Source organism: Epinephelus moara, chromosome 17, assembly GCF_006386435.1.
Source record: "Epinephelus moara isolate mb chromosome 17, YSFRI_EMoa_1.0, whole genome shotgun sequence".
Lineage (NCBI taxonomy): Eukaryota > Metazoa > Chordata > Actinopteri > Perciformes > Serranidae > Epinephelus > Epinephelus moara.
Genome location: NC_065522.1, coordinates 23,573,250 through 23,588,447, shown reverse-complemented (window position 1 = coordinate 23,588,447; position 15,198 = coordinate 23,573,250). Strand labels below are relative to the sequence as shown.

The window sequence follows — 15,198 nt, the reverse complement described above, 5'->3', positions numbered from 1 at the left end:
AGTTTTTCCTTATCCACTGCGAGGGTCATAAGGACAGAGGGATGTCGTATGCTGTAAAGCCCTGTGAGGCAAATTGTGATTTGTGATATTGGGCTTTATAAATAAAATTGAATTGAATTGAATTGAATTGAATCATGTCACTTTGTAGCCCCTAGCGAAAACCTGCACATCGGCCATAACAGTGACAAACAAGAGACGGACCGTAATTGACTGTCATCAGGATTCTGGAAAACAAATTACAATAATTTTTAGCGTCACTTTACCATCTGCAATGTTCCTATATTTTATTTGGACCACAGGCTTGATAATACTAAGTAGGTTGCCATTTGTAAATGACTATCAACTGATGTTACAAGCAAGCGTCGGCAGATTTATGTAGAATAGCAGCTAGATGGCTAACCTTAGCTCAGGTCATGGACGGTTAGCTCATTGGCCATTGGCTTATTGTTGCTTATATTAATATTGCCTGGCATAATACTTATTGTAGTATCATGGATCACATAAGCTGGGGAAGTAATTTGGCAAGCTAGCTACCTGACGTCAAGTCAGATAGGATTTTGCTAGCAGTAACATTAACGAGCAAGCAAGCTTAGTTGTAGCTGTAACTACGCTACGCTGGATAGATCTGGCGTTGGTTGCTTAGTAACATTAGCTGAAGATAAGATGAGAAGTCTGGATGAATTAAATGACGTTAATTCCTCAAAACAGCAATAGTTAGCAATTCCGCGTTAGCAGGCAAGCTAACGTTAGCTAACATTAATAAGCTAAAACCACAAGGTCAAGATATATTTCACATGGCAGTGTTTCCTGTAACGCTGGGTTTTCATTTCTGCACCAAGGGGCACTAAAATTATGGTATGAGGCACTGAAATTGATGTACAACTCCAACACCAAAAAGTTGGGACGCTATGTAAAACTTAAAAGAAAAAAACCCTGAAGTGCAGTTATTAGCAAATCCTTTTAAATATATTTAATAGAATATAATACAAAAGTAATTGATGTTCAAACAGATCTTATTAAACTAAACTAAGTCTTATTAAACCAAAACTCAAACTGAAATAATGTTTACATCTCCCACATTGTGCTGTAATAATTAAATTAAACAAAAATGACATGTAGTTTGGGGCTGTGGCACGAAAAGAGTGCAGAGGAGGAGCACATTGGTTTGTTATATTTATTCTAGATTGTATTAAGTCGATTTAAATGACTCATTTATGTTTTTAGGAACCCTAATCTGAAGCTTAAATCTGCTAAATGCCAACTAATGTAACTGTGTTTCATTTCTAATCTTGTCATGTTTAACTTACATGTTTCAAAGGCATCTGTGTATTATGAGCAAAACAGAGCACAATACAAAATAAAATTGTAATGACAAGCAATATTTCTGTGCAATATCTTATTTACTTAAGTGCTACAAGCAGTCAGAAGCAGGTGTAGATTTTGTTAGTACCTTCAAAAAGATCGGAGCTACAAACATATTGTTGAATGCTGAAATTTGCATACATTTTCTTCTGCGAACAGTTTACGCACAAATTCATGCTGCTCACATTTCATGAATGAGACAGAGTAAGTGTTTGGGAACTGAGGACACTAAATGTTGAAGTTTTGAAAGGGAAATTCTTTCCCATTCTTGCTTGATATGACTTAAGTTGCTCAACAGCCCAGGTTCTCCATTGTTGTATTTTGTGCTTCATAATACGGCACACGTGCAGAATGTGGCTTGAAATAAGCAGGGATGTCCTTAAAAAGACGTCATCTGGGTGGCAACATGTTGCGTCTTCACAGATGTGTAAGTTACCCATGATGCCATGGCCACTATTCACCCTCATACCATCATAGATGCTGTCTTTTTAACTTCCAACAATCTGGATGGTCCTTTTCCTCTTTAACCTGCACTTGCTCTTGCTGTGACTGAATATGAGCTCCCACAGTGTGCTAAGTAAAGGTCCGTTTCAGCAGGGCTAATACTGCAAATTGAATATAATGGAAACACAGCTTGCGTGGACTCTTTCTTAGCTAACGTCACTTGGTGTTGCAAACTATTAGCACTATAGCAGAGCTGAAAGGAGGCAAGGCACAGGTAGAACATCACATTGTTTGGAGTCCTTTACATAGAAGGCAGTCGATAGGCAACTGGCATAGACGGGGAAGGTCTCGGTTTTTGAGTTATGCCACAACCTGTTCACTCATGGAAAATAAAAAAAAACAATTAATTAACAGTATAATTCCATTAATTAATGTGATCATTAATGTTTGTCTGATTTTCTTTTCAATCCCCAAGGGTGAGTGCAGATTTGTGTGTGGCCAGACTGACTGTGATGTTGAGTGGACATATGAAGCAGTTTGTAAAATGGCTCTTCTGACCCCTGAAGAAAGGGATTACTTTGAAAAGAAAATGTTCAGCAATGCTGCCAAGAACCACTTCGACATCAAATCAGTGAGTATCTTACTTAGACTCTTTACAATCTGTTCTTGGAAACCACATTTGTCAGTTGTGCATACTTAAACAAAGGATGAATATAAAAGATCTCTATCTTTGTTTTCTGAATGAACAGTGTCCCAGCTGCAAGTGTTCTGTGGTGAGAACTGACCTGGATAATCTCAGGGTCTGCTGCCCAGTGTGCACACCTAACAAAAACAAAGCCTTCTCATTCTGCTGGCAGTGCCTGAATGAATGGAAACGTCCATCTCCATATTCAGACCGCTGTGCGAATGAAGGTTGCATCAGCAAATCACTAGAAATATTGATGACCTGCCCAGATATCAGCTTCGAGGATGTGAGGGGGGTCACTGGCTGTCCCTCCATCCGTGCCTGTCCCACCTGTGGTCTGCTGGTGGAGCATGACAGAACTAACTGTAAAAATGTCACATGTCAGCGGTGTAAGGTGGAATTCTGTTTTGTGTGTCTGAAGCTCACTAAAGAGTGCCTGAAGCTGAGGGAATTATCATACTACATACTTTGCCCCAGTGGTGTCGCCCCAAGACAGACCTCTATACCTGTATGGCAGAGGAAATAGACTGTGAGTGCATCAGCTTCTATTGATTTTACACTGTACTTTTTTGTTTTTTGAAGCTACCTAGTTTCTTTACAGTGTCATGTATCTATAAGCCTGTTTATGAAGTCTTATGTGGTATTTATACTTCTGCGTATAATTGACGCTGTACCTATGGTGTAGGCTCTGCATCGACGTAGAGCCTACACTGTAGCCTGACGTGCAGCTCCCCAGAAATTTAACTACACGTTGCGGCAACGCAGACCTCCTGTCTATTTCTGTAAGCTGACACCATTTCCTTCAGTGGAAACAAAGCTTTTATTTACTTTAATTTCACAAATAAGAAACAATAAATTGTGACGACAAAAAAGCCTCCACAAAGAGGAAATCTCAGCTCGTTGCTAGGCTAATTTATACAATGTAAAATGCCATAGGCTTGTGCTAAGAACGTTAGCATGTTGTATTTGTTAGTATAGTGTGTACAGTTGTTTTGTCGGTGAACCTTGTGATTTGCAGTGTAGCTGAATTATGTAACGTTACCTTTGTTTAATGTTGCTGTTGTACCTGGTTTTATATGAGTAGAGGAAAAGTCCACTAGCCACTAGGCTAATTTATACAATGTAAAATGCCATAGGCTTGTGCTAATAACATTAGCATGTTGTATTTGTGTATAGGTTTAGCAATGTTTTCTCATTATTGTAGTATAATTTATTGTCATCATGTCTGGGGCAGGAANAAAAACAGCAAAGAACAGATAGTGTGATGAAAGTTCAGATGAGAAGTGAGGATCTGTTTGGTGCTGTATGCAGCATTTGTTTAAAGATACAATTAGGCCCTTTATTGACTTTGATTGACAGAACATTTGTTAGCATGAAAGGGGGAAGGGGGCATGCAGCAAAGGGCTGTAGGTTGGAGTCGATCCCGCGGCCACTACGGCAAGGACAAAGCCTTTGTACATGGGGTGCCTGCTCTACTAGGTGAACTAACGGGTGCCCTGTATGGAGCATTTTTAAACACCAGTGTATTATTGTCACATCAGGCGTTATGTTTTGGTAAAGACCTTGGTTTTAAAGTATATTGTACCCTCTCTAAATGCGGTGTTGGAATGTAACTAAGTACATTTACTCAAGTACTGTACTTAAGTACAAATTGGAGGTACTTTTACTTATTGATTTATACTGTGATAACATAGGGTTGTGTCATGTTACCTGAATGGTGCCTCCTGCTGGACAGTTCACCCACTCAGAGCCAGACACCTGGATTTGGTACCTGTTCAGTCCAGTGCACCTGTGTCTGTAACAACGTCCCTCCACAGAGCTGTTGGACAAAAGAATCTGACTCCAGTTCTAAAAGACAGAAATTAATGTTAAAGGAAAATTCAACCTACAAATGATCAGTTGTGTATCAATCACTCTCCCCATGTTACACTGAATTAATAATTTTCTCACATGCCTCCATAGTGAACGAAGATTCCAAAAACCAGGGAAAATTCTTGGTGAACTGAAGTCATAGGGGTCCATGTTTAACAATACCAAAACTATATCAGAACATCTGTTTAGAAACTCATGCAGTATAATCCAAGTCTCATTTATCCAATTGTGTGCTCAGTACTTCACAAACAGACAGATCTTTCTGATGGGGGAATGAAGGGACAGCAAAAGTCTTCTATGCTCTCTTCAAAGCCAGAATTCATTGGCAAAAACAGTAATTTTATCTTACTGAACACAGGAGCTGCTGGTCTACCACTGCTTTCATAGGTGTGCATTTGTGTTATTGTGTGACTTTGGTGAATCCGAACTAACCCTTTAAAACACTAAAGTTGAACAATAACACAAACCAACTATGCTTCCCAATAGCCCCTTTTCCAACACAGGAACTTTTATCATTCACGTGGGATTTTGAAAAACTTTGGCGTGATTCCATAGAAATTACCCGCGGAAAAAACTGAACAAAGTACCTAGTAAAGGGGTAGGACTTTTCAGATTCCCCGGAATTCTTGAGGGGCGGAGCTGTTTGCTGAAGAACGCTGATTGGTGGAACACACACTTGCAGTGTTCCGCACTTCAGTGCCAGTGTGGCTGCAAACTTTATTTCATTTCTACAAGCTTCACTTCGTTTGTGTTTTGATCATTTGGAAAATGGAGCAAAAGAAGAGAAGCTACGAGAAGTGGACGGACGATGAGTTCCAGTGAACCAAGACACAGTCCTAAAGTCAGATAGAGTAGCAGAGGTGGTGTGTGTGATAATATTCACAGTATGTTTGGTTTGAAAAGGACATTTAAATGTATCAGGTCATTCTACATATTTGTTCCTGCCCATCACCAGAACGCAGTACTTGATTCTTTTCCACCCATTGACTGAATATTATAACCACATCCTTGTTCTTGTTTTTTTTTCAACCCAACAGAATGTTGTCTAATTACTTTTAGGTAATCAAAATGTGGTTATACAATTTTGTTTCTGGGGGAGGACCCACAAACTACCAAAAGAGACACAAAACAACCACAAAGAGAAACAATACATGAAGAGATACAGAATTCCCACAAACAAAAATTCCACAGACACAAAACCGAAATAAAGAAAGAGGAGTCATAACAATGTTTCTCTTATAGAGATTTATTTACAATATGTACATATTATAAACTGTACCTCAGAAAAGTTTTCTGACACAGATGTTGGAGGGAGAGGGTCTCAGAGTTTGTCTGTTGTTTTTAGTACGATGACTTTCTGATGACTCATTCACAGCAGGTCCTCAACACAGAGTGCTGTTAGTCCTGATGGGTTGTTTCTCTGAGAAACCCAACGTCTTGACGACTGAATAGAATCTATCTCTCTTCTCAGTAAATTTAGCAAAATTAACTTTGAAGGCAAAGCAGAGTCCGACAGAGAGAGCCAGGGCTGCTGCTGTCAGTCCAACGTAGAGGCCAATCCTTCCTAGACTCCCTGGTTGTGAACTCCCTGGCTGTGGACTTTCTGTTGGTCTCTGAGGTTTGGGCTCATCAGCAGCTGCTGTAAAGGACAGAAAATAAGTTCAGCTGCGTCTCATATTTTTCTCGATCAAACACAAACAGTCTCTGGTTCCGGCACTTCTACTGAATCAACTTACCAGTGACACTGAGCCGACATGTAGCAGTGCTCCCGCCATAATTTGTGAACACTTCACACAGGTATGGGCCAGAGTCATTAGTCCTGAGTCTGGACACATGAAGTCTTAGTCGTCCCTGTCTGAGGACGTCTTTGTCACACTGGACTCGTCCTGTGAACTGTTCATCCTGAGACTCTGGGACCTCAACACCTCCATGTAGATGAAACAGGACTAAGGGTCTGAGATCAGCCAACAGTTCACAGTAGATAAAAAGGGAGTTGAGGGAACTGCCAGCTTTGGTTGTGAGCATGAATTCCAGTGTGATGTTGTGGTTCTCCTCAGCCTGAGGAGGACTGTGTCACATTGACTACAAATGTTCCTGTCAAGAGGACAGAGAGAGAAAGTGAGGAGCAGACAAACTGACGATTTGGAACATCTCTCACCGCTTTAAGTTCAATTCTTTAGTGTTTGTGGATAATAAAGTGAAGGTGTAAACTAACCACAGACACAGGAGGTCAGGATGAGCAGCAGGATGATGCAGATCATCTTCTCCCTGTGAGACCAGACAGAGGTGAAGAGTCACAAACGCATGAGACCAAAGAGGGATGATCTACAGTCTGTCTTCAGTCATCACAATACTCCTTTGAATTTGTCATCCTGATTATCACACACAACTGACGGACAATAAGACTTGATGCTCATACTAAAATGAATGCGAACTACAACCATCATTTGGGTCAGATAGACCTCATCAGTCATTAACTAGGCTACCTTACCACTTCCACTCCTCTTCTGCTGAGTTGCTAAATCGCTCAGCTGTCTCATGATTAGTTGCTTAACTGCTGCACAGTAGTCTGGAAACACTCGCCTTCAGCTGAGTTGTCAAATTGTTCAGTTGTCCAGAATCACTCCTCTCTTGTTGAGTTGCTAAAGTTAAACTGTTGCTGTTGCATTGTCTCTTTACTGACAGGACCGACTAACATCTTGTCTAATCCACCAGTCCTCACATACTTACTCTGTACAACACGATTCATATCATGACAACACCAACATCAACACATTCATACATTACCTTGGATGACTCCAGAAATGTGAAGATTTCTGTAAGAAAACAGCAATGACTTCTGATCTGACATAAATAAAAAAATTTCCACAAGGTAGTCCGACATTCAAATAAACACAAGAAATTTGTGCCCTAGATAAAGGATCAACACTCCGTGAATAACCTCCTAAGCCCTATGATAAGCTAATATGGCAAGGCTTACCTATACAGACCAGTGAGCAGTGATAACTAACATGTCTTTGGGGTCATCAGGTGGGAACCTCCTTTCACCAGTGTTTTGTCTAGTTGGTCCCACGACACCTCCAGGAGGTTAGACAGTGATCTCTGGCGTTCCAGACACTCTCCTAATGCCAGGTCTCACTGCTCTCCACACCAACCCAATAACCTCCTTTACCTTACTTACGCATGGCTTTCTCAGCCCAAACAGCACTGCCACCTTCAACCAAACCCAGGCTCCGTACATGTGAGCTCCAGGTAGAGACCATGCTGATACTACCTTTCCTAACACACCTTACTTACGCATGGTTTTCTCAGCCCAAACAGCACTGCCACCTTCAACCAAACCCAGGCTCCGTACATGCGAGCTCCAGGTAGAAACAGTGCAGATACTACCTTTCCTTGCACATTCACCATACTCTGTTTCACACGCTACATAGCATAACTACAATATAAGCTAAAGTTAAGGGAAATAGATAAACTCACAGGATCAGCAAACACACTCACCTTGCAGCATGGTAAGTTACAGGTGGCTGTACTCAACGTGGAGCCTGCATTAGTGTGACTGCAATCATCCAGTATTTATCATTTTAGTTGCTAAATCGCTCAGTTGTCTCCTGATTAGTTGTTTAATTGCTGCACAGTAGTCTGGAAACACTCGCCTTCAGCTGAGTTGTCAAATTGCTCAGTTGTCCAGAATCACTCCTCTCTTGCTGAGTTGCTAAAGTTAAACTGTTGCTGTTGCATTGTCTCTTTACTGACAGGACCAGCTAACATCTTGTCTAATCCACCAGTCCTTACATACTTAATCTGTTGCTACAACACGATTCATATCATGACAACACCAACAAAAGTAGAATAATAATAGAAAACCACCTGCTTGACAGTAATAATGAAGCACAGCTTCCTTGTATTAAGTCCAAATAATTAACTGGTAAAACAAGACAACTTCCCTCAGTCCAAACAGGTTTTCAGAGACTCATGCTTTTGTGATTTGGAGTTTCTGTCTATTTCCAATGTAAACATAAAACATGTATCTGCACGTGCAAGTGTGTGGTTCAGCTTTCGTACCAGCAACACTTAATACAATTTTCTGGACAAATTCAGTCACTCCTATAAACACAGCATGTAAAAAATTATTCACCACTATACTGTAAAATCATTCATCATATCCTACCACTTCAGTTTGGGGTTTCATTGTTTCATTACATGTCCAAACAAATAAAGTGAAACTGAACACAGACCTAATTACATCGTTGTCCTGGTGTTGTTGCACCCAGTTACAGAATGCAGTTTAACTGCATTAATGTGAGGGACTTTTGAGAGAGACGTCATCATAAGTACAAAACTACATTAGTTAATTTACAGCTACAGTGATTCTTGCTCATTCAACTACAAAAAAGTATATTTTACTGTATACTTATACTGTACAGTCACCCTGATTTAACTGTCTATATATTATTGTCATATTAGGAAGTTTGAATGAAATTAAACCTCACATGAAATTCAATTCATTATTTAAGCCATGGCTTCTTGTTTGCATACAGGGCATGTTTTTGAATATATCTGACTATATTTTGATTCAACGAGGATCCTTTCAGGTTTGTCCACCAATTAGTAACTTATCAGTACATAAAAAAGTCACATGATTACATGATGATAAAACACCAAATGCAGATACTCAGACTAAACAGAAGTACAGTAAACAGGGATGGATTACTGATTGGGCCCACCGGGCACAGGCCCAAGGCCCTAAATGTCAGGGAGCCTCTTGGCCTTCACTTACAAAATGTCACTCAAGGAAACACAAACCAACTACAAAGAGACACAAAGTGACTACAAAGAGATGCAAAACAGCTTCAAAGAGACACACAATGACTACAGAGTCCCACAATGACTACAGAGTCCCAGAATGACTAAAAAAAGACACAAAATAACTAGAAGGAGATGCAAAGCAACTACAAAGAGACCCAGAAATTACTACAAAAAGACAGACAGCAACTGTGACACAAATGAGTAGAGTCACAAAATAGCTACAAAAAGAAAGACAATATGACAACAAAGAGACAAAGAATAGCCTCAAAGAGATGCAAAGCAACAACAAAGAGACAGAACATTACTACAGAGTCCCATAATAACTACAAAATGACACAAAATAACTACAGAGATGCAGAGCAACTATAAAGTCTCAAAATGACTACAAAAAGACATAAAATGACTACAAAGAGATGCAAAGCAACTACAAAGACATACAAATCACTACAGTCACAAAAAAACAAAAGCACACAAAATGACTTTAAAGAAATGCAAAGCAACTGCAAAGAGTCTCATAATGACTACAAAAAGACAGAAAGCAACTACAAAGAGACACAAAATAACTATAAAGAGATGCAAAGCAACGACAAAATGACACAAAATGACTACAAAGAGACAGAAAGCAACTACAAAAAGATACAAATGACTGCAGTCAGAAAAACAACAAAAGCACACAAAATGGCAACAAATAAACTAAAAATGACAACAACAAGATGCAGAGCAACTACAAAGAGACACAAATGACTACAAAGAGATGCAAAACAACTACAAAGAGACTCAAACTGACTACAAAGAGACAGAAAATGACTAAAAGGAGATGGAAAGCTGTTACAAAGAGACTCATAACAGACTTATAACTACAGAGTGACAAAATGACTACAAACAGACTCAAATGACTGCAAGGCTATTTTTTAGTTTTTAAATTTAGTTTATTTCTGTCATTTTCCAACTTATAAAACTCAATATTATAGACAATACATACACATGAAGTTAATGCTTTTTTAGCATTACAAACAAAAGATGAATAAAAAAACACAAAGACAAGGAGACACAAAGAGCTGCAAGGCAACTACAAAATGATCGTAAAGAGACTTAAAACCACAGAGAGAGAGAGATGCAAAATAACAACAAAAAGAGGCATAAACAACTACAAAGTGTGTGTCTTGCTCCCATATAGGAGAGCTGGTGAGGTTTTCTGCCATGGCTGTGCCCAGGGGCACAATGTGTCATTATCCACCTATAATGGTAAATACCTGCCATGACTGTGTGTGCCAGGTGCTAACACGCACAGTCATGGCAATGATTCAAACAAAACAACATGCAGAGTGATACATGTACTGTATGTCTCACATACTTTATATCCAATGTTGTTTCTGTTCATGTTAAAGTTTATGGACGTTTTTGTGCGTTATGCAAAACTATGCGCTTTAGGCTATTTGCATAAAACAGCCAAAGTTTATTTTTTTGTTTTGTTTTGTTCTTGTAAAGGTACTGCGGTCGTCTTTGTATTCCATTCTCCCATCACTTTACAGCATCTTTGGTGGGACTATTTAACCTTATTTAATCAACTTTAAGTGCTGGACACATTTATAACCACTGCAGAACACAAAAAACCCAAACCCAAAAATAAAATGCTGTGAAATGGATTAGTATATTAAGGACATTTATTTTCACAGAACAAAGAGGACACATATCAGAGCATTACATTTGTTTTTATATTTCAGTGTTATTTTTGACATCATAATATATAACTGGTCTCATCGTGCATCTTCATCAAGAGCCTCCAGGCAGCATCAGCAGCGTCTGGATGTTGGACATGTGCCGGACCCCGTAGGACAACAGCAGGGAGGAGTCCTCCATCATCTGGGTTTTGTACACCACCCGGATGTCACCCTCTAGGAGACATAAAGAGACTTAACTCAGGGTTCGCTTACCACTGACGGAAGAGGAGGGAATGTGATGGCGTCACAGCAAAGTTTTGTATCAAGAAAGGCGTTAAACGTACTTATGCCAAATTTGTCAGTAATGATCCCTTTCAGGTCCTGCACAGTCATCTTCTTCAGCTGCTCCTCAGTGTCGCACAGGTCGATGATCTTCTCCTCTCCTCTGGGTCCATTTACTTTGAGCTGGATCACCATTTGGCTGCTGAGCCTGTTCAGTGAGGACTGTGTGAGGTGTGTTTGCTCAGGTGCAGAGGATCTAGAATGAAACTACAATGCCGATGCAAGGTTTTTATGGACGCCTAATAGGGCAACTGAATAATCACGACTTCAAAGACAAGTTAAACAACTCCATTCACTCCACTGTTGTTTTGGAGAAGGAGACGGGATGGGCTCAAAGCTGACAGCTGAGGAGAGAAAGAGTGAGTCTGGACAACTGAGCAATACGGCAACTCAACAGAAGACGAGTCACTCTGGACAACTAAGCAATTTAGCAAGTCAATAGAAGAGAAGTGATTCTGGACCAATGGGCAACGTAGCAACTGAACAGAAGACTAGTGATTCTGGCCAGCTGAGCAATTCAGCAACTGAGCAGAAGAGAAGTGATTTTGGACAAATAGGCAATGTTGCAACTGAACAGAGGAGTAGTGATTCTGGACAACTGAGCAATTTAGCAAATGAACAAAAGAGAAGTGATACTGGACAACCAAGCAACAATGTAGCAAGTCAACAGATGAGAAGTGATTCTGGACAACTGAGCAATGCAGCAACTGAGCAGAAGGGGAGTGATCCTGGACAACCGAGCAATTTAGTGACTCAGCAGAAAAGAAGTGATTCTGGACAAGTGAGCAATATAGCAACTCAGCAGAAGACGACTGTTTCCAGACAGCTGAGCTATAATTCAGCAACTGAGCAGAGGAGGAGTGATTCTGGACAACTGAGCAATGAGGCAACTCAGCTGGAGAGGAGTGATACTAGACGATTGAAAAGGAGTTTGTCCATTAAGAGGAGTAGAAGCCTTTCCTCAAAAACGAGAGCAAGTTTTGCATCTCGACAGAAGAGGAGTGATCCGGGACAACCAAGCAATTTAGCAACTGAACCCAAGAGCGGTGATTCTGGGCAACTGAGCAACTGTGTTGCTGTTGAACAGGAGAAGTGTTATGACGTCAACGACAACACACTTTCTTTCGTCGATGGAGATGATGATATGGACTGTAAGTAGCCAAGTTGATTTCAAATTTATTCAGATATCTTAAAGACTATTAATAACCTCATCTATTATAGGATCGACTGCTGTCTATGACTCATGTCTTCACATTATTAAGCTCTCAGAAGTTTAACCAGTAGCACTTGTTTTTGTGTGTCACATAGTCGAGTGCAATGACTATAAGTCTCTCAGAGCAAAGATGTCCTGTGGTCATGCTGTCACCCCGATGTCTCTCACCAACTGGTGTCGCTGGTTGTTGGACCAGGTAACGTATTGGCGAGTCAAATAGTTGGCAAAAAACAAGATCTTGTGACCTCTCCCTGTGATTGACCATCATCACACTGATAGAATGCTGGAAAAGAAATGTGTTATTTATGTAGAGTGGCAGCTAAATGGATAGCCTTAGCTACGGTTAGCTCATTGGCCTACATTACCACTCGGCTAGTAGAAAGCACTTACTATTACTATTACTTATCATTTACTGTTGGCTAAATTAATATCGTTTGTTAAAGAGGGTTGGCATAACTGAAAAATGGTTCATTTTGTGATAAAAGCACCAAATTTGGACAGCTGTATATCACAGATTGGCACTCAGATGACCATGACAGCAAAATCCAACATGGCTGCCACCTTAAAACCATTTTGTCTATAACTCTTGAACCAGATGAGCTACAAATATGAACTTGGTGTCTTTTTTACGGTTTTGACTTAAAGAAACACAATTGAATGCTTATTTCTATGATTGGATGCATCTGGAACTCTTATTTGCATATTTCCAAGATGGCAGCTACAAGAAATAAGTCCCCACAACAGGAACTGCCATTGGTGCTCGAGGCCCTGTTGAAGAATCCCTTCCAGCCTCTGGAGCACTCCTCTCTGAAGGCGTTGACATCCAAGACAGCTTTGCTGCTTGCGTTGACCTCAGCTAAGACAGCGTATGAAGTAATCACCCCATCTGTGCACCCAAGTTGCTTGCTACTTCATGTTGACCGCAGTGGGGCTTCTCTCACACAAAATCCTTCCTTTGTTCCCAAGAACAGAAGGAGTTCGTTCAGGTCATGAGTTATAGAGTTAGGTGCTTTTTGTCCTCCACCCCATTGGGGGAAAGGGAGGCAAAAACACATCTGCTCTGCCCACTTTGTGCTCTGGCATGTTATGTTGAACCCGCGCCCTCCATCAGATGCGCTGAACAGTTGTTTGTGTGCTTTGGCTATCAAAGAAGAAGCCTGTGTGGGATAGAATGAAGGTTACAATATTGTAACCCTAGTTCTACCAGCACAGGCAGAGCCCTCCACCTAGGGGTCCTGTTGTTCCTGCGCCACTCGCTGAAGAGGGTATCGGAGCTCGATCGCAGGAATCTGCCTCCAAATATACTGTGGGGTCCACACCTCTTCTGGTTGGCACGTCCCGATTGGCGGGCTACGTTTATGCTTTTCTCAGTGCGCGAATGCATGCTCCTGGTTAGAGGAGTATTACCCAGTATTCATACTTTGTATGATTTGATTGTGGATAAAGTGGGCATACAATATCACTGTGGACATGGAATCACAACATGGACAAAGCTCATCCCCTCAACTCTCAATTTGGGTGAAAAAGTGTATGTAAATTAAATTTTTTGGGAATATGCAAATTAGAGAGTATTATAAAGTTATATTATGCTTTTAAAATAAATCATGAATCAAAGTATCCCAAAGTGTTTCTAATGCTTAAAATTATTCAACAGACACTAAGTTTTCCAAAAGAGATGGCATCATGTGATGGGCTCAGGATTTGTAATTCCACTGTTTGGCCACTACAAAAATCGTCTTCAAAGTCCGGCTCATTTCCTGGGGGCCTGTTAGCAACAACGCTCAGGTGCTTGGTCTTGCTCTAGCTCACCGCGTCCGTGTCCATACAGTAGCTTAAATTCTTGTTTTTCTTTTTAATTCATTCATATTAATTCATGAAAGTTTGTCTGATTTTCTTTTCAATCCCCAAGGGTGAGTGCAGATTTGTGTGTGGCCAGACTGACTGTGATGTTGAGTGGACATATGAAGAAGTTTGTAAAATGGCTCTGCTGACCCCTGAAGAAAGGGATTACTTTGAAAAGAAACTGTTCAGTAATGCTGCCAAGAATTACTTTGACATCAAATCAGTAAGTATCTTACTTACACTTTTTACAATCTGTTCTTGGAAACTACATTTCCTAGCTGTGCACTCATATGGGCCTTCAAAAGATGGATTTAAAAAGATCTCTATCTTTGTTTTCTGAATGAACAGTGTCCTGGCTGCAAGTGTTCTGTGGTGAGAACTGACCTGGATAATCTCAGGGTCTGCTGCACAGCGTGCACAGCTAACAACAATGAGGCCTTCTCATTCTGCTGGCAGTGCCTGAATGAATGGAAACATCCATCCCCATATTCAGACCGTTGTGCGAATGAAGGTTGCATCAACAAATCACTAGAAATATTGATGACCTGCCCGGATATCACCTTCAAGGATGTGAGGGGGGTCACTGGCTGTCCCTCCATCCGTGCCTGTCCCACCTGTGGTCTGCTGGTGGAGCATGACAGAACTAACTGTAAAAATGTCACATGTCAGCGGTGTAAGGTGGAGTTCTGTTTTGTGTGTCTGAAGCTCGCTAAAGAGTGCCTGAAGCTGAGGGAATTATCATACTACATAATTTGCCCCAGTGGTGTCGCCCCAAGACAGACCTCTATACCTGTGTGGAAAAGGAAATAGACTGTGAGTGCATCAGCTTCTATTGATTTTACACTGTACTTTTTTGTTTTTTGAAGATACCTAGTTTCTTTACAGTGTCATGTATCTATAAGCCTGTTTATGAAGTCTTATGTGGTATTTATACTTCTGTGTATAATTGACGCTGTACCTATGGTGTA

General features: G+C 40.5%; 2 protein-coding genes across 2 annotated transcripts in view; one reads left to right on the top strand and one right to left on the bottom strand.

The window, feature by feature from the left end:
* LOC126403804 (E3 ubiquitin-protein ligase ARIH2-like) overlaps window positions 1-15,128 on the top strand; it is a 39,809-nt gene extending 24,681 nt beyond the window's left edge. Inside the window, exon 4 of the mRNA XM_050066595.1 lies at window positions 14,579-15,128. Within this exon, the coding sequence (XP_049922552.1) occupies window positions 14,579-15,040 (462 nt within the window). The 3' untranslated portion in view covers window positions 15,041-15,128. The remainder of the gene's footprint in view (window positions 1-14,578) is intronic.
* Window positions 10,118-15,198, bottom strand: part of LOC126403798 (ciliated left-right organizer metallopeptidase) — a 14,683-nt gene continuing 9,602 nt past the window's right edge. The window contains exons 16-17 of the mRNA XM_050066587.1: window positions 11,178-11,382; window positions 10,118-11,067 (exon numbers count right to left, since the gene is read on the bottom strand). The gene's annotated coding sequence lies outside the window, so the exon portion shown is untranslated. The remainder of the gene's footprint in view (window positions 11,068-11,177; window positions 11,383-15,198) is intronic.